At 49.6% G+C, this 21,906-nt stretch overlaps 2 protein-coding genes across 3 annotated transcripts in view; one reads left to right on the top strand and one right to left on the bottom strand.

Moving 5' to 3' along the window:
* Positions 1-21,906, bottom strand: part of OXTR (oxytocin receptor) — a 57,648-nt gene that overhangs the window by 26,501 nt on the left and 9,241 nt on the right. The window contains exon 2 of one of the 2 annotated variants that reach the window (XR_009732457.1): positions 20,834-21,168. Coding sequence is in view for 1 of the 2 variants with exons in the window: in XM_061396344.1 (XP_061252328.1) it covers positions 20,921-21,168 (248 nt within the window). In the remaining variant the exon portion in view is untranslated. Of the gene's footprint in view, positions 1-16,454; positions 21,169-21,906 lie in introns of those variants that run through there. The other variant, XM_061396344.1, reaches the window with a different exon arrangement.
* On the top strand, positions 872-14,337 carry CAV3 (caveolin 3). The gene is made up of 2 exons (XM_061396347.1): positions 872-1,126; positions 13,604-14,337. Exons 1-2 carry the CDS (start codon positions 1,013-1,015, stop codon positions 13,943-13,945), a joined length of 456 nt encoding a protein of 151 aa, XP_061252331.1. The 5' UTR covers positions 872-1,012; the 3' UTR covers positions 13,946-14,337.

Genomic DNA, 21,906 nt, shown 5'->3' with positions numbered 1-21,906 from the left:
ACAGAGCCTTACTGGTCTGTTTATCCTAGCTCTTGGCAAATTTTGAGATGAGTTGGTGGGTGATAAATGAATGCACAGACCCTACCACCTGAGGACTCAGAGTCTTCATCCTTCATGCGGCAGGGGCCTTGGGTCATGGCTGGGCTGAAGAAGGATGCAGGGAAACTGACCAGACACCTAAAAGAGGTGCTTGCCCAATGCTCGTGCTATGCTTGGGGTCCATGGATAGCCTGAAGCTGTCCCTGGGGACAGGGCAAAGGGCAGGGTGAATATGGACTCCACGTCCCTTCCACATGTATCAAAAGGCAAAGGAGGGTGGGCAACCCCATGAGTGGCCTCCTTCCCATCTTACCCTCCCCCAGCCCCAATCCACGCTGCAGTCCATCAATCCCCATCCAGGGGAAACCCCAGAGATGGGAAAACCTCAGCCCTGCTTTGGGCCACCAAACCATAGGGCAGGTGCCAACTGCTCCAACGAGAATCCCCACCAGAGACCAATTTCATTCTAAAGCCCTTCCCCCCACAAGCTCATCTCGTCTCCACAAGGCTGAGCAGAGCCCCGATTGGTACTATTATGGACCCATTTTACAAGTGGGGATGTGGTGCCCAGAGAGGCAAGTTGTATCCAAGCTCACACAGCCAGCAAGAAGCCAAGCTAGGGGCAAAAATACAAGTACCAGGGCTGCACAGCAGCCGCTGACTGCGGTGGCATCAGGGGATGCCAGGCCCTTGACTCACTCGTGAGGCCCAGCTCCCACGCAGCCCCCTTTAAGGAGTGCTGGGTCTTCCAGCAGGGCTCCAGTCTTAATTTTAGCTTGGAGGCTTGCCACTGGACGCTTCAGCCAGCGGCAGGCTGAAGTTATGCGGGACAGCTGTCAGCCGGCACGCTGGGTGGGGCCTATTTAGCCAGCAGGGGCACAAGTCTGGGGACATTGGTGTCTGTGCCCCAGGTCTTTTCAGCCCCGCTGGCCACACGGCTCCCATCTCCTCCCGTGGGTCCCCTGGCTCCACGATGATGGCCGAGGAGCACACAGACCTGGAGGCCCAGATCGTTAAGGACATTCACTTCAAGGAGATCGATCTGGTGAACCGGGACCCTAAGAACATCAACGAGGACATAGTGAAGGTAGGCTTGAGGGCCTGCCCTGGTGCTGCCTGCCCGAGGGTGTGGGTTTGGGTGCTAGATGGGAGTGGGCTCTGCTCCAGGGCCATCGGCTTCCCTGTTCCTCCCTGGCTTCTCCAAATACCCGCTCTGAAACCAGCTTGTACCCCCAGAGAACCTTTAGTGTAAACAAGAGCAAAGAATCAGTCACACATACAGGACCATCCACCAGGGCGGGAGAGGCGAGTTGCAAAGGAAGCTCCTTACAACTCTGCCACTATTCCCATCTGCTCCTGGCGTTCAGCCGGGAACAGACAAGGTGGCCAAGTCGGGCCCTTTCTGTGCCAGGGGCATTCTGCGGTCTCCACAGTGGGCCTGGGATTAATCCCCAGAAGGCAGCTTCCAGCAGGGCTCCTGGCCCCTCACAGGGGGCCCAGCTTCCCCAGGGCACCACTGAACACCCACTTCCCCAGGCTGGGGGGCTGTGGCCAGCACTCATGTCTGCTCCCAGCCTGACGCCAGTGTCCAGTGGCCAGGGCAGGGCAGAGGCCCTCAGAGGGCACCAGGGCCCTTGAAAGGGGATCTCAGATGAGGGTTACCCTGCCTTCAGGGAGTCTCCCCCATGGCTGTCCCTGAGTCAGGCCTCTTTCCTTGCCCACATGCCACCAGCAGCCTGGCTGCCTCCAGGCCCACACCTCAGTCCAACCTCCACCCGATAGCCACAGGCATCTTACTACAGCAGAATTCCTGGGAGCAGGGTGCCCAACCACAAGCATCAGAGTCACTGGAAAGGCCTTTAAAAGGGCACGTGAAGGGGCCTCTAGGGTCCTCTGAATACATCAGAAACACAGACCAGCCCCGCCCACTAGAAACATAATGTGACCCATTATACAATTACTCTATGTCACTTTAAATTTTCTAGCAGTCATGAGTTTAAAAAGGAAAAACAAACAGGTGAAGTTAATTTTCACAATATTTTTCATTGAACTCTGTGTATCTAGATTTCATAAAATGTAGAGCTGAAAATTGATTCACAAGCCCAAACTGTTCCAAACATTCTTAAAGTTTCCCAGTCACAGGATAGACTATCAATTTTTACATTTTAAGTAAAATTAAACATGATGTAGAATTCTTCAGTTGCACTCACCATAGGTCAAATACTCATACATATCTCAAGGCTACTGGGTTAGACAGCGTGGTTAAGGGCTTGTTCTAAGCACTGCCCTGCATTGTCACCTTCAGCAGGATACCTCCCAAGCTGGCTGAGTCTAACTTTTTCCCATGGCTTCTGAACCCCAGCATAATCTGGCCCCCACCTTCCTCTTCTACCTCCAGCCCCCATGTCAGGAGCCAGTCACAGGAACCAGAACATACTCCTCTGTCTGCCAGGAGTGCCTGCTTCCTCTTCTCCATGTGGTGTAGGCCCCACTCAGCCATTGAGACCTGATTTAAACATCACCTCCTCCAGGAAGCCTTCCCTGACTGCCCCAGGAAATCAGGAGCTCCTTCCTCTGTGAGCCCACTTCACGCAGGCCATTTCTCTGTAACAGTTTACATTATGCTATTATTGTATTTATAAGCATCATTTGTGGTGGAGATAGTATAATCACGACACAGCTTGGAAAGTTCAGCAAAATTAGGGAATGAGTTTTCCAAACTGAAAAGCACTATAAAAACTTTAAGTAGTATTTGTCACGGTTTGGGCAGTGTGATCTAGAGGGAATGGTCCCAGACTTGACGCTAACAGATCTGGTTTCAAATCCAGACTCGTCTACCTAAAAACAATGACACCAGACCCTCTGCAAAATGTTCATAATTTGCCCACCCCCATCCCGATGGGGTAAATGGATCTCAGAGCAGCACTGTGCAATAGAAATAGACCATGAGGATTACATGAGATAAGGGATTTGAAAGTGCCTAATAGAGTCCCTGGCACAAAGCAAGGGTGTGCAAATGTGAGCTGATAGGAGCCAGGAGCCTGGAGGGCAAAAGAACTAAGCCAGGGCCAGCACGGATGCCCAGGCTCTGCTCTGGTGGTCCCTTGCCAGCTGCTGGGATGGAGAAGAGGATCCCAGGGAGAAGGCGGTTTCTGAAGGATTCCTGCAGCAGGTGACAAGTGGAGAGAGGCTCAAGGGTCCCAGTGAGCCAGGAGTGAGCCAGCTCCAGGCCCAGACTGTAATTCTCGGGGGGGATGGCTGTGGCCACACTGGTACAGCTGCTTCTGTTGCCTCCTGGGGACTAGAAACTATCCTCACTGGAGGCACTGAGCCACAGAAAACCATCCCTCCAAGGTGAAGCAAAAGGCCCACAAACATTCCTGTTGGGAATGAAATGAAAGTCGCTCATTTGTGTCTGACTCTTTGTGACCCCATGGACTATACAGGCCATGGAATTCTCCAGGCCAGAATACTGGAGTGGGTAGCCTTTCCCTTCTCCAGGGGATCTTCCCAACCCAGGGATCGAACCCAGGTCTCCCGCATTGCGGGTGGATTCTTTACCAGCTGAGCCACAAGGGAAGTATACTGAGGATAAGCTGGTCTGGGAACTTATTTGACTTTTTCTTTCCTTTTTAATGAGTAAGAGGAGACTTCAGGTTGGTGTAATGGGCTGTGAAACAATAAAGGAAAGGAAGAAAAAGGGGGAGAATGTGGCTAGAAGAGAGGGGTCAGACTGGACAGACTGGCCTTCGGGTCACCTGGACGTCTTTCATCAACTGGGCAAAGGACAGGGGCGAGGGGAACAGACTTGGAGAGAAAGAGAAACAAGGCGAGGCCAAGAAGGCTGGAGCTGCCCGCGGGCAAGGAGGGCACAGTAAGACGGAATTAAGTAAGACACGCCGGAATAAACTGGGCTACGGAGACCCACGCCTGGCCCCATCCTGACACTAACTTGCTATGTGACTCTGGGCAAATCCCGTTCCCTCTCTGGGCTTCAGTCCCTAGTGCAGACAGAGGCCGAGTGGAAAAAAGTGAAAGTTGCTCAGTCGAGTCCAGCTCTTTGCGACCCTATGGACTATATAGCCCAACAGGCTCCTCTGCCCATGGAATTCTCCACGCAAGAACACAGGAGTGGGTTGCCATTTCCTTCTCCAGGGTAACTTCCAGACCCAGGGATCGAACCTGGGTGTCCTGCATTACAGGCAAATTATTTACTGTCTGAGCCACCAGGGAAGCCCGGAGTGGAAAGAGAGACCCATTCCCTTACCGGTGCTGCTGAGTTTTCACACAGTAAAGCCAACGGTGGAGAACAGGAGATGCACTCACTGGGTCCATGGATTTGACCCTCAGGAGAAGGAGGTGCTCTCTTTGGATTTCCAGAGTCGAAACTTCACTGAACTTCACTGAGCAAGGCCTGGTGTTGCCCTTGAACCCAGGATGGAAGTGAGTGCCAAGGGCGGAGGGAGAGCCCTGCACAGCCCAACAGACTTGAGTGTAGGCTCCGTGCTCTGGGGTGGGGCTGGGCAGAGGGGAGGCTGCCCATTGCCTTTGCCACCCCCCCACCACCATTCACAGAACATCAGTGCCACCAATCACTGCTTGCTCTGTGCCAGGCACCGGGCTGTCGCTGAGATGGTGATGAGCAAGTCAGACCCACTGTCTGTGAGCCCTGTGCAGGCTCTGGGGCAGGAAATGAGGGCCAGTGGTCCAGTGCTCCAGCTGGCCAGATAAGACACCGTTCCCTTCAGATCCAAACTGCAAAGCCTCCAGCCCCTCCCCCATGCACTTCTGCAGGACCCCAGCCCCACCCCCACTGTCTGCCTGTTATTTGAGAGGGGTCTCAGGACTCTCATTGACAACTCACGCTTAGGCAGCGGGGCCCTGGAGCAGGACGTCTGACCCCTGTGTCAGGCGGGTCATTTGGTTTCTGTTTTCAGCCTCTCTCTGAAAACCCTTCAAACAGACCTGATCCCAACCCGTCACACCAGTTCCCACCTACCTCCAACCCATATCTGCCACACACGCCTTCCTCCTCCAGTAAAACACACAAACACCACCTTCTGCTGCTGAGCTCAAGCTAAGAAGTACCTAGAGAACCCAACAGCTCCCTCTTCCCCCCAGTTCTCCAAAATCTGCTTTCAGTGTGGACCCACCTGGACACCCTATTGCATGAAGATGTGACTAACCTGGTGCTTCCTCTTGAGAAGAATCCAACCCAACAGAGAAGATGAGGCTACATTGATAAGAATGTACAGGAGGAGGTGGTAAACACCATAAATCAGCCATCAGTTGAAGGGTCACGGGAGGTTAAGAGAGGAAGGCACTCGCAAAATCAAGAGCCAGCTTCATGGGGAGGTGGTATCCAAGCTGCATAAATAACGAGGAAAATGTAAAATGTGGAAAGGGGACATCAGGCTTTCCAAGAAGAGGGAATGAAATAAGCAGAGGCCACAACCTGGAGCAGGATGTTGGGCAGCATCAGCAAAGGTGAGGCCTGGTCCTATATCCATGGCAGACATCACCAATGGATCACAGCACACTCCCAGGAAGCCATGGGCCATAGGCTTGGCCGAGCTGGCACACAGGTGAAACCTCTTTGTTACACTGTCTGCAGGAGAACAACAGGATTAGAAATGCCTGCATTTATGGGAGAGAAGGCAGAAGGGGCAGGATGATGCTGAATTAGGAAAGGTCATAATCTGCCAGGCATTCCACACTGGCAACTCCTTCATTTGAAAACTTTTCATCTTGCCCCCTGGCAAGTACCTCTAAGAAGGGCTACCCTGGACTAACTCACACTGAGGTATTTGTAACTTCGTGTTGTGGGGACTCCTGTGTTACGAACTAGAATTTTTAAAAACGTGGTCCACTTTCTTGGGGGCACTTGTTAAAATGCAGACTTCCAGGCCCTGCCACCAGTCAATGTTTTGTGCTTTCAAGAGCTAGCCAGTCCTCTTCGTCTAACAGAAGACACGCCTGGAGTCCAGAGTCATCACCAGTTTTCCTTAAAGATGCACAGTATCAGTTGTGTGACAAACCATCCTAAAACTCGATGGCTTAAAGCAACAGCCCTTCGAGGCTCTCTCAGTTCTGTGGGTTGACTGGACTTGACTGGGCAGGTCTCAGTGGCAGCATCTCCTCTGCCACATCCTGCTGGTGGAGCAAGGCACAAGGTGAGCCCAGACTGAGACTGTGCCCAGACAGAAGCCCTGACAGGCATCACTAATTGGGGGTCATTTTTGGAGATTAGCTAACGTCCCTGGAGAAGCTGGTGCACAGCCAAGCCTAGAAGTCAAGCCAAGGCAATTCCTACTCCTCTCCAGTCCACCACACCAACCTCACAAAGGCAGAAACTAAGGGGCCAGGGAGAGGATGGAAGAGATGGGCAAGGGCAGAGCTCACTAAGATCTGAAGGGGACTCCTCTGACAGAACCCTTCTCTCCTCCCTGATGCCCACTGTTATCTGAGTCTCTTCATAGCTCCTTCGTCTGTGCCCTTAGCTTCAGGCCAGGTGCCCCAGCTGCCCCGCCCCGTAGGATGATCTGGACCCCAAACTCCCACTAGTACTTGGCCCCCTCCTCCCACTCCTAGAACCGACCTGTGCTTCATCCTTGCCTCACCTCTGGCTAAGGAACTAGGTCCTGCAATGACCCTCGTCAGGGAGATGGCAGGAGAAATTGAGGTCCAAAGTTTGATGTGGGTTCCACCCCCTGCTTGTCCCTTATAGGCTGGGTGGAATACTGGATATAAGACAAATGGCCCAACCTGACACCTACAAGGGCCAAATTTTGGCCCTACTATGGTCATCCCAGATGGTACAGAATTCTACTGCTGTTATTATCAATTATAACACAGGAAGCAAAGCTTTGCCATTTTCCGGCTACTCTGTAGCCATCGCTGCATCTCAGCTTCCTGCTTTAGAGGTCAGTGCTGCTCAGGCTATCTGGGGGAAGGGCCCGTTTTATTGTTATTATTCCAATCTGTTGTACGCCAATAGTTTGCAAAAGTCAATCATAATTAACTACTAGAGAGATGCAGTGAAAAATAGGTATTGACGATGTAAAATCCAATTTTTATTATTATTCGAATCAACAGACATACAATTACTTGCTGAAATAACTATTTCTAAACTGCCAGCTCTCAGCTTGTGGACTTACCTTGTTGGGAGGAGCACACTGACCGGACCACCCTTTGAGTAGCTAGATAATAGGTGACAAAATAGGTGACCAAGATCCCACAAAGCTAAGGCACTCCTTCGGATCTTGACTTTAAAACTAATTCCGTGTCACTAGGGATGTTGGCCCAATCCTCTTGGTAGTGTCAAAACCCACAAACAAAAAATCAAACAAAAAAAGGGGGCCCAGAGAGGGAAGGCCCCAGACCTCAAATCACACAGTAACTCAGTGGTCAAGTAGAGACCCGAACCAGACGGCTATCCCCCTGCCTAGAGCCATTTCCCCCACCCACGGAGAGCCTGTCTGAATCCTGCAGGGCCCTGCATGCACAAAGACTGAGTCACACAGGAATGAGGGGGGAGGCATTTTTGACTGGGCGGGGGGGGCGGATTGGGGGATGGCTGCTGGCCTCCCTCGCATCCTTGGGCAGCGCCCAGCCCAGCTCCCCTGCACCTTCCCTGCCCTCCTGGAGATGGCAGGAGCCCTGCTGGCCAATTCCAGTGAATCAACTAGCTCTCTTGCTGTTCCAAAAATAAATACGCCAGAGAAGGGGACACCAGCTAAATGAGCCGCCACTTTCTCTCCGTCCCAGCCCCTCCTCCAGCTGCACACCCAGCCCTCCAGCTCTGCCCACGGACTTAGCCCCTACCCCACCCTCCCAGAAAAAGCCATCTCCCCTCCACTTCCGGAAACGAATTAAGAAATGAAGTCACCGTGTGCTTCTGATACACTGGCACGTCTGCCTAGAGCTGCCTGAGCTGGGCTTTATAAATATCTTCCCAAAGTAGTATGGTGATCAGAGCGGTCTCAGCCCTGGTTAAGGGAACGGCTGCCTCCTCCCAGGATGGCCCGTCTCTCTGGGAGCATGATTTCAGGTTCACAGACAACAGAGAGGGTGCCCTGGGCACAGTGCCAGAAGGCGATTACTAAAAAGAATTCAAATTTCAGCAACAACAGCTTCTGCCTTCTGCCAAAAAAAAAAACAAAACAAGGATGATCATTAAAAGACATCATAGAGAGGTTCTTGGTGGTAGGATTATTACCATAAGCAGAGAAGGAGGGAAAAGAGGAATCCATCCATCTCATGGACATGTGCACACACTCATTTACGACCAGGTAGGCTGGAGAATCATTGCACTTATAATCTGGGGTACCAAGAAATTTTCTGAGATAAATTTTCACAGGAACTTTAGAGCAGCTGAACAAATGATTTTGTCACTCAGATCAGAACAGATCAGTCGCTCAGTCGTGTCCGACTCTTTGTGACCCCATGAATCGCAGCACACCAGGCCTCCCTGTCCATCACCAACGCCCAGAGTTCACTCTGACTCACGTCCATCGAGTCAGTGATGCCATCCAGCCATCTCATCCTCTGTCGTCCCCTTCTCCTCCTGCCCCCAATCCCTCCCAGCATCAGAGTCTTTTCCAATGAGTCAACTCTTCGCATGAGGTGGCCAAAGTACTGGAGTTTCAGCTTTAGCATCATTCCTTCCAAAGAAATCCCAGGGCTGATCTCCTTCAGAATGGACTGGTTGGATCTCCTTGCAGTCCAAGGGACTCTCAAGAGTCTTCTCCAACACCACAGTTCAAAAGCATCAATTCTTCGGCGCTCAGCCTTCTTCACAGTCCAACTCTCACATCCATACATGACCACTGGAAAAACCATAGCCTTGACTAGACGGACCTTTGTTGGCAAAGTAATGTCTCTGCTTTTGCATATGCTATCTAGGTTGGTCATAACTTTCCTTCCAAGGAGTAAACGTCTTTTAATTTCATGGCTGCAGTCACCATCTGCAGTGATTTTGTCACTGGGTACCTACTATGCGCCATGTACTGTACTAAGCATTGCCCAGGAGGATGTGCCTAGCACAGTCCTGTGACTCTTCCTTAGAACTGTGTATCCCAACTCACAGATGACCCCGCCCTGCCTCCTCCCCTCTAAGCTGAGTGACAGGTGCATCTAGGCATCCTGATTCTACCCTGAGCTCTTCACACAGCCCCAGCCAGGGTCAGACCCATATGTGCCTAGCACAAAGGAGGTATTGAATAAGTATTTGTTTGGCTGAGTGGACGGATAGGTATGAATGGGTGGATGAGGATGGACAGATGGATGAGAGGACAGATAGATGACAGGTAGATGGATATGAATGGATGGATGCATATGGGTGGACTGATGGATCCATGGGAGAATAGACAAGATAGATGAATGGGTAGATGAACAAATGCTGGGGACAGATGGACAGAAAAGAACTATGTCTGTTCTTCATAACAAGGTTGTAAAAAATAGCAAACCCATTTTACAGATCAGAAAATGAAGCTCAAAGAGGTTAAGTTATTGCCAAAGTCACTCATCAGATCAGCAGGTGTGCAAATCCACCTTTGGGACCCTGGCTCCTGTTGAAGAAAGCACTCTAACAGCCACTAGCAGCTAACAGTTAGTTAGTGATGAGGATCCTGTACCAGGCAATATGCTGGGTATTTACCTGTCTTAACTTATTCAATGCTCTGATAAACCTAATGAGATCAATCTAGGAAAACGAGGCATAGGAAAGCTGAGACGCTTGTTGAAGGTCACAGGGCCAGTAAGAGACACAGCTGGATGCAAACCTCAAAAGTACGAGTTGGTCAGGGCCCCTTCCACCCTCAGAGGCCAGACACAGATAATCAAACGCTGCTGAATGGAGGAATATGCTGAAATACATGAACAAAGCCGGCTGGGCTGCAGAGGGGCAGGGGAATTGCTGACTGCTTGGAGTAGAGTGGGTGGCTGCAAAGAAGGGGCCAGGGGCCCTGCCCCGGGGCAGGTCTCTCTGGCCGACTAGGACCAGATCTCAGAGGGAACAGTCTCCCTCCCTGACAGCCAGTGTCTGCCTCAGCGTGTGACCCTGGCTGGGGCAGTGTGAAGAGCTCAGAGTAGAATCAGGATGCCTAGATGCGTCTGTCGCTCAGCTTGAAGGGGAGGAGGCAGGGTGGGGTCATCTGTGAGTTGGAGTCCACAATCCCCAGGAAGAGTCACAGGAAGGGGAGGCCCCAGGCACTGAATAGGACAGAGGTGGAAGGCAGGGAGCACACCTCCACCCAAAGGCCTCCCTCTGCTGCCACGTTCCTAGGACTGCAGCAGGACCCAGAGCCCAGCCCAGGCACTAAGAGGCATCAGGCACAGGGGGGCATGGCCACGATAGGGAAGGGGCTGGCTGCGGAGGTCAGAATCCCTCAGCTGGCAGGATACAGGCCTTGGGGATTTGGCTGAAACTCCACAATTTTAGTGTGTGTACCCAGGGCAAAGCTGGAATGCTCCCCTGGGGCCTATACTCCTCAGCTTCTGGGATCTCGACTCCCCTTAGAAACAGCAGCTCTGGATTTCTGCCCATATAAACTGGATGTGGAAAGATACCAGTTATTTCCACTCACTCTCCAAATCCATGGGACATTCCCCAACCAACTTGGGCCTTCTTTTCCAAAGGTCCGGCACTAGATCTAGAGACTGGAGACTCCTGCATCTCTAACTCCAAATCTCCCACCATCTACCACCTCCTAGAAGCCCTCCAGGAATCAGTGCTCTCTTTTGGAGGAGATGAGGACCATATTCATAGTTTTCCTTCCAGCCCTTCCCTTCCATCCAGAGGGCTGGCTGTATGAGAGGTTAAGTGATCTCCACTAAGCCCCAAGAAGAGAAGGCTGGAGGCTGAGATTCACAAGTGGATCCTAAAAGGCCCTGACTCCCCAAGTCAACTTGTGCACATCGCCGGCAGCCTGAAATCTCATCCTGTGAATTTTGCTCCCCAATCAACATATCACCCCAAGTGTCGGGCTGCATCCTCGGCTGTCTCCAGGGGGACCCAGGGATCTGAGGCCTGGCCCGGGAGCTCAGAATCCAGCCACGTGAGAAAAACAGGACTCAACAATGGACATACAATATGGTCATGTCCACTCCCCACCCCTCAGAACATTTACACTGGAAAGAAAAGCATCAGAGCAATAATAATTTTAGTATTACTAGTAGAGAAATGCAAACTGGAAATGCATGTGTTTTGTTTTTCCTACTCCCTTAATTCTCTGCAAGGTGGCTATGTTATAAGGAAAAGTAATTTTAATAATAACTTTATTCATAGAGAGGATCTCCTTCCCCCTCAAAAGTGGGATAAGGGTCTGCATGGGAGACTGAGGTTTGAGCTCACTGGCCCGACTCCCCACCCTCCAGTTAGTCTGATTCATTTGTGCATTCATTCAACCAACTGCTGTTAAAGCAGCCCAGGAACACACTGCCTCTCATTTTATAGACAAGACAGCTAACGCTCAGTGCTGCTAAATGACATGACACAGGAGAAAGCAGCATGATGCTGCTTAAGGCATAGTAGGGACTCACGAAAGGTTAGTGAAGTGACTTGGCCGAAAGCAATCTTTATTTTTTCCCACTTACCAACTGGGGCCTCAGTCACCATTTCAGTGGGATGTGTGAGCAGGATTTTCTTGAGTGTCCACCTTCTTTCCAGATGCAAGGGAGGGACAGGGAGGAGACTTCCCTGGTGAGCCAGGTTAAGACTCCACACCTCCAAAGCAGGGGGTGCAGGTTTGATTCCTGGTCAGGGAAGTTAAAAGCCCAAATGCCATGCGGTACAGCCAAAAAGATTTTTAAAAAGAAAAAGAAAGGACCGAGTAGGCAGCATGAGAGGAAAAGTCTGAGGCTGCTCAGGACCAGGGCAGAGAGAACAATGCTGCACTCCCGAGGTGCAGCACTCAGAATCCAGACGCCTCCACCAGCCAGGACAACACAGTCCTCACCTCACCACCGGCCAGATCCTGAAACAGCTCAGACCAGTGCACCTCCTCTAGCCTCCTCCATCACCCCGGACAAGGCTGGACCCAGCGACGCCTCCCAGCTGGCCTCTCCCCCAGGCCTCCTCACTCCCACCCCAACACCCACCCCAGTCATGTCAGCCAGGATGAGCTACTCAAAAGTCAGACCAGAGACGCAGAGAGCAGACTGGTGGTTTCCAGAGGCGAGCAGGGAGGAGGTGAAATGCGTGAAGGGGGTCAAAAGGTGCCAACCTCCAGTTACAAGATGAATGAGTCCTAAGGATGTAGAGCACAGCATGGTGACTACAATGCATGGTGAATAATAGTGTATTGCACATGTAAAAGCTGCTGAGAGTAAGTCATAAAAGTTCTGATCACATGCACACAAAGATGTTAACTATACTCAGTGTGGTGATCATTTCCTGAAATATAAAATTCAAATCACTGTGTTGAACACCTAAAACTAACTTAATGTATCAATTATACCTCAACTGGAAAAAAAAAAAAAAAAAGCTACAATCCAGCCAAGCCACTCCCTGTGCAAAAGCCCTCACTCAGAGGCTGCTCTCTGCACAATGCCTGCCTCATCTGGCCTCTCCAGCCTCCCTCTGGCCATCGTGGGCCTGTGCTCGGCCTTCCAGAAGGCCTGTAACTCCCCGAGAGAGCACACCATCTATCCCACTAGGTCCCAGCAGTTGGTGCCCCAAACACTTTTCCAGCCCACACCTCCACCCACCACCTGGCTACCACCAGGAATCAGCTTAGCTAGATATCACCTCCTCCAGGAAGCTTTATCCCCAGGCTGAGTTAAACGTCACCCTGTGGGTGCACATGGCCTCTGTCCTTCCCATAATTACCAGAGAACTGGCCTTGTTCTCTCTGTGGCCGTAAAGTCCAGGAGGGCAGGAACCTTCACCTGCTTGCCATCCTATCAGCAGGCACCCAGTAAATCTTTGCAGGATTACTGCCATTCCAATTCCCTGCTGCTGCTACTGCTGCTAAGTCACTTCAGTCGTGTCCGACTCTGTGTGACCCCATAGACATCAGCCCACCAGGCTCTCCTGCCCCTGGGATTCTCCAGGCAAGAATACTGGAGCGGGTTGCCATTTCCTTCTCCAATGCATGAAAGTGAAAAAGTGAAAGTGAAGTCGCTCAGTCGTGTCCGACTCTTAGCGACCCCATGGACTGCAGCCTTCCAGGCTCCTCCATCCATGGGATTTTCCAGGCAAGAGTACTGGAGTGGGGTGCCATTGCCTTCTCCGTCCAATTCCCTAGGATCATAAAATAAGAGAATTTCAGAGTCTCCTGGCCAGCCTGGAACTTACAGTTTAAATCAGTCAACTCCTTGGAGCCTCTTCTCCCCCCATAAAAGAGAGGACTGGACCAGCTCTTGTGCCTCACAACTCTAGGACAACACCAGCCATCACCTGGGAGCTGGTCAGAAATGCAGAGTCTCAGGCCCCAGCTGGACTCACAGGGGTCTGAAGTCCCGTGGGTGTGGCCCAGGCACCAGCTTTAACAGGCCACTCAGGGGGTTCTGACCCTTAATAGGTGATACTGTGACTTGAGGATTCCCCCTCCTGCCCCTGCAGGTGGATTTTGAAGACGTGATTGCGGAGCCCGTGGGCACCTACAGCTTTGACGGCGTGTGGAAGGTGAGCTACACCACCTTCACTGTCTCCAAGTACTGGTGCTACCGCCTGCTGTCCACTCTGCTGGGTGTCCCACTGGCCCTGCTCTGGGGCTTCCTGTTCGCCTGCATCTCCTTCTGCCACATCTGGGCGGTGGTGCCCTGCATCAAGAGCTACCTGATCGAGATCCAGTGCATCAGTCATATCTACTCACTCTGCATCCGCACCTTTTGCAACCCACTCTTCGCCGCCCTGGGCCAGGTCTGCAGCAACATCAAGGTGATGCTGCGGAAGGAAGTGTGAGGCCGGGCGGGGGGTTGATGGGGCAGCAGGGCAGGGGAGCCTACTGCTCGTGGGGCTGCTGGTGGGCTCTTTCTCCTTGGGGACCACTGCCGCCCCCCAAGATGGGAGGACGCAGAGTAGGAAAACCAGAAAGAAAAGACAGTCCACCAAGGAAGCACAGTGGGCTTCCCTCTGCCCCCTGCCGTACCACGATGCCCCCGTGACTGGGTGCCAGAGAAGATCATTTGCTAAGAGGCAGCTACTGCAAATCTTTGCATTCACTTGTACTGTAACAGCATAAACCGGCCCACAGTTCCCACCTGGGACACCCTACCCCTGCCCCAGGAAACCACCAGTGACTGCTGGCATTAGGAGGGTGGCTCCAATAAAGGGTTTCGGTTGCATCTGGAGAAGGCTGTTTTTCATCTGTCCACTCTGTGGGCACATGCCCTGATCAGCTCCAAAAATAGGTTTCACTGCCCTGAGAAGCAGAAGGGTCAAGCTGGCTAACCCGTCTCTCAGCCAAATGCAAGAACCAGAGTTTGGTTTCTCTTGGGATTCTTGTTCACTGGATATCTGCTCCCACTGTGCTCCTTGGGAGATTATTCCCCATCGACTTCTGTTGCCCCTGGGCCAGCCAGGGGTTACTCACAGAAGGAAATAGCCTCTGGGCACCACTAAAAGCAGGGCCTGGGTTCAAACCTCCCTTTTGGCTCAGATGCTGAGCCCCTGGCATCGCCTCCTGGCATGTACACCCTCAGCCCCAAGGGATGCGATGAGGGCATACGGTCCAATTTGTTCACATGTGGACCAAATAAAAGGCAATGGAAAAGGCATGGTCCACCTCCTGCCCACCTAGCCTCAGCAGGAAAAAAAAAATCAGAAAACCAGAAATCTTTCATTCTTTAGGGATGCTTTCCCCAAGTGTGTTATCTACAGCTAAGTCCTCGAAAAATGCAGGGGGCAGCTTTTACACTTAAATTTGTTTGGAAAATGTATTATATTTCTCTCAGAGATTTTCAATAGACATTAGAATGTTAAAGGCTCTGACAAGTCCTGCAGTAAAGAAAGCTATTTAGGCTCCAATCCTATTTGATCCCCCCGCTCCTTTTTTTTTTTTCATGCAACGCCTATAAGTCTCATGAAATTCAGGTTCCAAAGTACTTTTCATGTTTTCAGAGGTGCCACCTCACTGGCACCTGGCCACGAGCCCAAGGGACCTGGGGGTGATGTGGTGGAGGGGGCCACACCTGCAAGGGAGGCAGGGCAGAAGCAGCCTCCATTCTATCCTTGCCTCCCCTCCTAGTTGGTCTCAACTTTATCGTCCACGAAATGATCTCTAAAGTCCATTTTAGCTCTTTTTACCTGCTTTTGTTTTTTCGAGTATCTTAGTATGAAAATTTCAAACACAGAGGAATGTTGAAAATGTCTGCCGTGAACAACTATCTACCCACAATCTAGGCTCTAGAATTCACATGTTACTGCTCCGCCTTCAACACGTTCCTACTCATCTTTCATCTGCCAATCTCCCCTTTCTTTTGCATTTTTAAAGAAGCTGCAGATATCGGTATATTTTGTTCTTAAACACTCATCGTCATCCCTTACTTTTTGCAAACAAGAAAGTCACTGTCCAGAGGCCAGACTTGTCAAAAGGTGCACAGCCAGTCACATTCATGCTGTGGTTCCAGCCCACTGCTCTCTGCTCAAGGGCCCTGCACATTCTCAAGTGGACTCACAGCCTAGGCTCCTCCTGCTGAAAGGTTTAAAGCGAGTACCCCTTACACCCCCTTGAAGGGCCTGCCCCTCAGACATCTCTCACATTGTTGGGCCAACCATTTCAGACTTGGAGTCTTGGCTTATGCAGAGATTTTTGACCATCTTGGCATTTACTGTGACCTAACTTGACCCTGACTCCAATTTTTCAAGCTCACTCTCCTTCTCTAAGGGCCAGACTATGACGGGAGTCATTCCTTCTGTGACCCCAGCTGAAAAGCAGCAGTCAGAACAGCGTACTAGGGGAATGATGAGAACGGGCCAGAGAAGGGGGTGGCATTCCACTCTCATACACTGCATCTGGCTCATGAGGTATTCTTGCTTAAGACACAGGTTGTGATTCAGTAGTGGAGACCAGGAATGACCACAAACCCATTTGTGATTCTGCAGGTAGCTCCCATGCCCCATTTGAAAAAAGATATGCCTTAAGCTTCCTTCAAGATGACAATCTAGACTCCCATAATGTCCAGAGTTAGATGCTGGGTGTGGCTACATCATACAAGAGGTTTGTGTATGGGTCTTAGAGCATCTTCCAACAGAACTCTGATAAATGAGAGAAGCTGTGAACCAAGAGATTGGGATCAGGTCTCCTGCTGACCAACACCCCCTGCCCCCCGGCATCTGCCACAGCCCAGATGCACCTGTGTCACAATCAGACAGATTATGCAGATTCAAGGGAAGCCCAGCAAGGGACCTGAAGTCTGCAAGCCTCCAGATATGGTCACTGTTCTCAAGAGAAAGAAAGAGGGCAAAGCAATAAATGGAAAAATATATTTATTAAGTGCACCTTTTATAGAGCACTGTCGGGTACATCATTCACCAACTGGCGCAGACAGGAGATAGCATAGAAATTCACCAAGTAGAACAAAGTCAAGGAATTCACATTTTGCACTTAGGGGCATTTTGCTGCAATTAAACACAAAAGGTTACGCATTTTGAAACCAGGATCTTCTTAAAAGGCAGCCTCCAGCAGTCACATCCTGTAGAGCCATCCCTCAAGAAGACCAAATAGTATGGCAGATTTCTTTTCAGCACGTAAAGAAATAAGGCTCAGAGTCTTCAAGTGTTTGCATTTCACTTTTCAACATGAGAACAATGAAACATTCCAGAAGAAAATCTTCATGCTCCAATTTATTGGCACCTCCAGGTACCAATAGGTGCGTTAGGTTTGTAAACAGTCCTGAAACTGCAGGCAAAGATGGCTGGAGGACCTCAGGCATTAGGTCTGGAGGAAGACAGAGACAAGGGAGTGCTAATTGCCTTCTTCCAGGCTTGGGTTGGGGAAACAACAATCAATTGTGAAAACACTCTCCAGGAATGTTGGGAGGGGAGAGGTGCATAGCCAGTGGTGCAGCTGAAATCAAAGGTCACTGATCAGCTATAAAACAGACTCCTGTGCCATAATGAGAACCAAGAATCCAACCAGAGCTTTCACAGCAAGAGAATGAGGAAAGTGTCCCAGCTGGTTCTGATGCCCAAGAACCTTGCAGCTCCAGGGTTCTTGGCAAGGTTATGCCTGTGGTCAGAAAAATCAACTGAGTTGCTGTCTCCTTGATCCCCAGTGGCCTCTGGTGGCTGCTAGGATGGCAACTTCCCTAGTTGACAGCAGAGACTTGGGGCATTTCTGGTTGGCGAGCAGAAAGGCTCAAATGCTAACAGGCCCCGCCATCACTGCATTTGCACCCACGCTGCCCTGGTGTCCTTGAGGTGGGCACGGAGACCCCAAATTGGCATCCAGTTAGCTCCCCAAACAGCCAGGACTGGCTGGTGTCGACACTAGGGACCTGTCACAGCAACACTGCACTGCCTCTGGGTTCAAAGCTGACACTGTCCTCTGTCTTCAGTTAGTACCGAAGATCTTGTCCTAAACGGTGGGGTTCTGAACACTGGCATTTCAGTGCATACTTCTCTTCTCCCTGAACATCAAGATCCTGCTAGCTCATTCTACTGGGTGTGAGTGTGTTTGTGTGTGTATGTGTGCATGCAATGCAGTATAGAGTGAGAAAAGGAAAGTAGAGAGAGGAGAGCTGGGGCTTTAGGAAATGCTGTTGTATCACAGTGAGTCCAAAAATACGTGTGCAAAAAACAAAAACAAAAAAAGAGTGCCAGTGTGCCCAGTCGGAAAACCTCTGATCTATAATATCCTATACTGAATAGCAAAAGGTGTTTCCTGGACATGGGCACATGTGCTTCAAGGCTGAAAAGACACTTCACAACATGTGTACCAGGTATTATCACTACTGGTACTTTTGGTCAAACTGGAAACACCATCTTTCGCAGGAAAACTAAGAAAACCATGGATTTTTCTGAAATGATGAGTCACACGGAAACAAAAGCTCTGAGAAGTAAGAGATTCTAAGAAATTTGTCCTTCAGGCTGGTTGCCTCTGAATTCAGTTGGTAAATATTTTTTAAGTATTAATGTAGTAGTTTTTAGCATATTTTCAAAATGTATACATCACTAATTCCAGAAAATCTTCACTACCCCTCAAAAAAGCCTGTAACTTAGCAGTCCCTCCCCACTCACCCCAGTTCCTGGCCCCTGGTAACCACAATTCTGGTATTTGTCTCCACAGATTTGCCTACTCTTGACATTTCATAGAAATGGAATCACGCAGTATGTGACTTTTCTCAAGGTTTCTTTCACTTAATATGTTTTCCAGGTTCATCCGTGTTGGAGCATATGCCAGTACTTCGTTTTATTTTATAGTTGAATCATGTGCCATTGTATAGGTATACCACATTTATTTACCCAGTGATCAGCTGATAAACATTCGGGTTATTTCCACTTTTGCCTCTTATAAATCACAGTGCGAGAAACACTTACATACAAGTTTTCATGTGTGTGCAGGCTTTCATTTCTCTTGAGTAAAAACCAGGAGTAGCATTTCTGGCTCATCCGGTAATTCTATGTTTAACTTTTTGAGGAACTGCCAAACTATTTTCCAAAGTGGCTGCTCCATGTTACCTTCCCACAAGTGATAGAGGAGAGGTCCAGTTTCGCTCCCACCTGTCATTGCCTATCTCTCTGATTAGAGCCATCTTGGTGGGTGTGTACTGCTATTTCATGGTGGTTTTGATTTGCGTCTCCTTCATGAATAAGGATACTGAGAGTCTTTTCATGTGCTTACGAGCCACTTATATCTTTTCTTTGTAAAAGATACAAAAATATGTCTACTCATTTGTTTATCAAATATGTTGCTCGTATTTTAAACTGTGTTATTTGGCATTTTACTGATAAAAAGTAAGAGTTCTTGATATATTCTAGACACGAGATTATGGCTTCCAAGCATCTTCTTCCATTCTGGTTGTTTTGTCACTTTCTTGATAGTGCCCTCTGAAGCATAAGAGTTTTGTGCCCCATTGATGAGGTCCAATTTATCTATTCTTCCTTAGGCTTATGTTTTGGGTGTCGTATCTAAGAACCCATGGCCTAGTCCAAGGCCACAAAGAGTCATCCCTGCTTACTTCTAAGATATAGTTTAAGCTCTTACATTTAGGTTGATGCACTTTCAGTTAATTTTGTACGTAGTGTGAGGTAGGGATCCAACTGCATTCTTTTGCATGTGGATATCCAGCTATCCTGGCACCATTTTCCAAAAAGACTACCATTCCTATTGAATTCTCTTGCCACATTTGTCAAAAATCTATTGGCCATAAACACAAGGCCATTCCATTCCACTGGTTTATATGCCTCTTCTTTTGTCTATGCCACACTCTTTTGATTACTGTAGCCTTATAATAAGTTTTGAACCGGAAGTGTGAATGCACCAACTTTGTCCGTCTTTTTCAGTGTTTATCTGGCTATTCTGGGTCCTGACATTTCCATGTGAATTTCAGGATCAGCTTATCAATTTGTACAAAAAAACTAGCTAGGATTTTGATAGGGATTACACTGAATCTGTATATAAAGTTGAAGAGTATTGTTAACAATATTTAAGTCTCTGATCCATAAACATAGGATGTCATCCCATTCACTTAAGCCTTCAACGTCTTTCAAATATACTTTGTAGTTTTCAGGATATGTCTTGCACTTCTTTCATTAAATTTATTCCTATTCCCTCTGATACTATTATAAACAGAATTATTTCTGAATTTTATTTTCACATTGTTCATTGCCAGGGTAAAGAGGAACAACTGATTTTTATATTGACTTTGTATTCAATACACCCTGATTCACGCATTAGTTCTACTGGGTTTGTGTATGTGCATGTGTGCATGAATTCCTTAGAATTTTCTATATACAAAATTGCATCATCTGTAAGGAATTTTACTTCTTTTACACATTTGGATGTCTTTTATTTCCTTTTTCTTTCCCAAATGCTTCTTAAGTATTAGCATACCAAACACTTTTAACCCAAGTTTTACTTGGCTGCCTGTGCCAGACAGTCTCCGAAGAGAATCCCCTGTTCTGGGGCCACCTTCAGACAAGTTGGTGCTCAAGGATGCTAGCACCAGTCCACTCAAAGGCAAAAGCGCTTTGAGGCCAGGAGGCTATTAGTACCACCACCAGCAAGGTCCTAGTCCTCACCCCAAGCTCAGAACACTAGGCTTCTGTACCCAATGGTCACCAATCTTATACTTACTACCTCTCTCAAGATCCCAGAATACAGTAAGTCCTCTACACATGAACCTTCTAGTTGCAAACTTTCAAAGAGGCATGGCAGCCCCTGTATTCCAGGTGTACTTTTCAAGGTACTCTACTATAAAACTGAAAAGGCTTTACTTTCTGCGTTTATGTATGTATTACTTGTGTGAAAAGTATTACAAACCTATTACAGTGCAGTAATATACTAGTTCAGTACAGTACTCTATACAGCACTATACTATATAGTAAACTAGTACAGTACCATATAGCTGACTGTGTTAGCTGGGCACCCAGGCTAACTTTGTTGGACTTACTAACAAACTGGACTTACAAACGTGCTTTCAGAACAGAACCCATTCTTATGTAGGGGACTTACTGTTAAAGGAAGGCAGCAGTGGGGTCAGGGCAGGAGAAGTACCCGTGGGAGCCCACGGAAGATCCGGGGCTTGGTTTGATGGTGGAGTCACCCTACCATCTTTCCCCATGGGGGTTGCTTCCCCACCCAACTCCAGCTGCCTAAGGTGCAGAGGGGTACAAACTGAAAGGTACCTTATACACACATATACACAGCCACCAAGAACCAGAGTGTCACTGTCGCACAATCGAAGCCAAGGAGGGCAGTCCTGGCCCTATCAGTCACAGCGTGGATGGCTGCGAGCATCTTCTCTGGCTGGAGCTGTACTGGCTCAGGACAAAGGTGGACGAGTTGCTCTTTTTGCTGACGCTTGTCTCCCCAGGCCGGCTGCCTTTCAGGCGGCGGAATGAGCAGCAGAGGAAGCGCTGCACAAGTTCTTGGAAGAGGTGGCCCGTGAACAGCATGTAGATCCAGGGGTTGCAGCAGCTGTTGAGGCTGGCCAGGAGCATGGCGATGATGAAAGGTGAGGCTGGAGGCGGAGGGGGAAGAAAGGAGAACACGGCATCACTCTCGTGGCATGAAGCCTCACCTCCTGAGAAGAGGGACCAGGTGCTGTGTCACAAGGCGGAGGACGGCAGAGACCAAGCCTGCCTTCCTCCCACATCAGTGCTCTGAGCACATGCACAGCCCAGCCCTGGAACGTTCCTTGTCCCTTCTCCCATCCGAAGCTTCCCTACCACATGCTTCCATCTGCATGGCCACCTGTTCATTCCTTACTGACCTCGCAAGTCAACTGCCTCCCACTCAAGAGTATCCAAGCACACAGAGGTAGAAGCTACCAGACCTAGCATGTAGCCCTGCCAGCCATAAATACTTTAACTCCCCAAGAAACTGCTGTTTTCTCATCTCTGAATGATGATAATGAGAGTCCCCAAATCTCACAGGAGCACAGCAAGGGCAGAAGAGCACCTAATACTACAGATGGCCGATGCACGGCAGCTGCGATCGTGACCACGTGCCAGGGGGCCGTCTGGGCTCGTCTAAGTCCATGCTGTTCTGAATGAGTAACCCAGCAGGGGAGGAGAAGGCTCCAGACTTATTCCAGCTGACTTACGAAGATGCTTTTAGCCCAGGAATATCTGATCTTGCATGCAGATCTCAGAGGTAAGGTCTTCTGCTTTGCTCACACACAGCCAGGACACTGCAGCTGGAAAGAGTGCTGTAAAATCACCCCCTCCACTTTCTGCTCACCTGCATTCTACCTTCA

The sequence above is a fragment of the Bos javanicus genome, chromosome 22 (assembly GCF_032452875.1).
Source record: "Bos javanicus breed banteng chromosome 22, ARS-OSU_banteng_1.0, whole genome shotgun sequence".
NCBI lineage: Eukaryota > Metazoa > Chordata > Mammalia > Artiodactyla > Bovidae > Bos > Bos javanicus.
The sequence above is the reverse complement of the archived record's forward strand: the minus strand, read 5'-3'. Positions and strand labels throughout refer to the sequence as shown.

Coding starts and splice junctions, on each gene's coding strand:
- CAV3 (XM_061396347.1), top strand. CDS start 1,013: ATGATGGCCGAGGAGCACACAGACCTGGAGGCCCAGATCGTTAAGGAC. Junction 1,127..13,603: donor TCAACGAGGACATAGTGAAG/GTAGGCTTGAGG, acceptor CTGCCCCTGCAG/GTGGATTTTGAAGACGTGAT.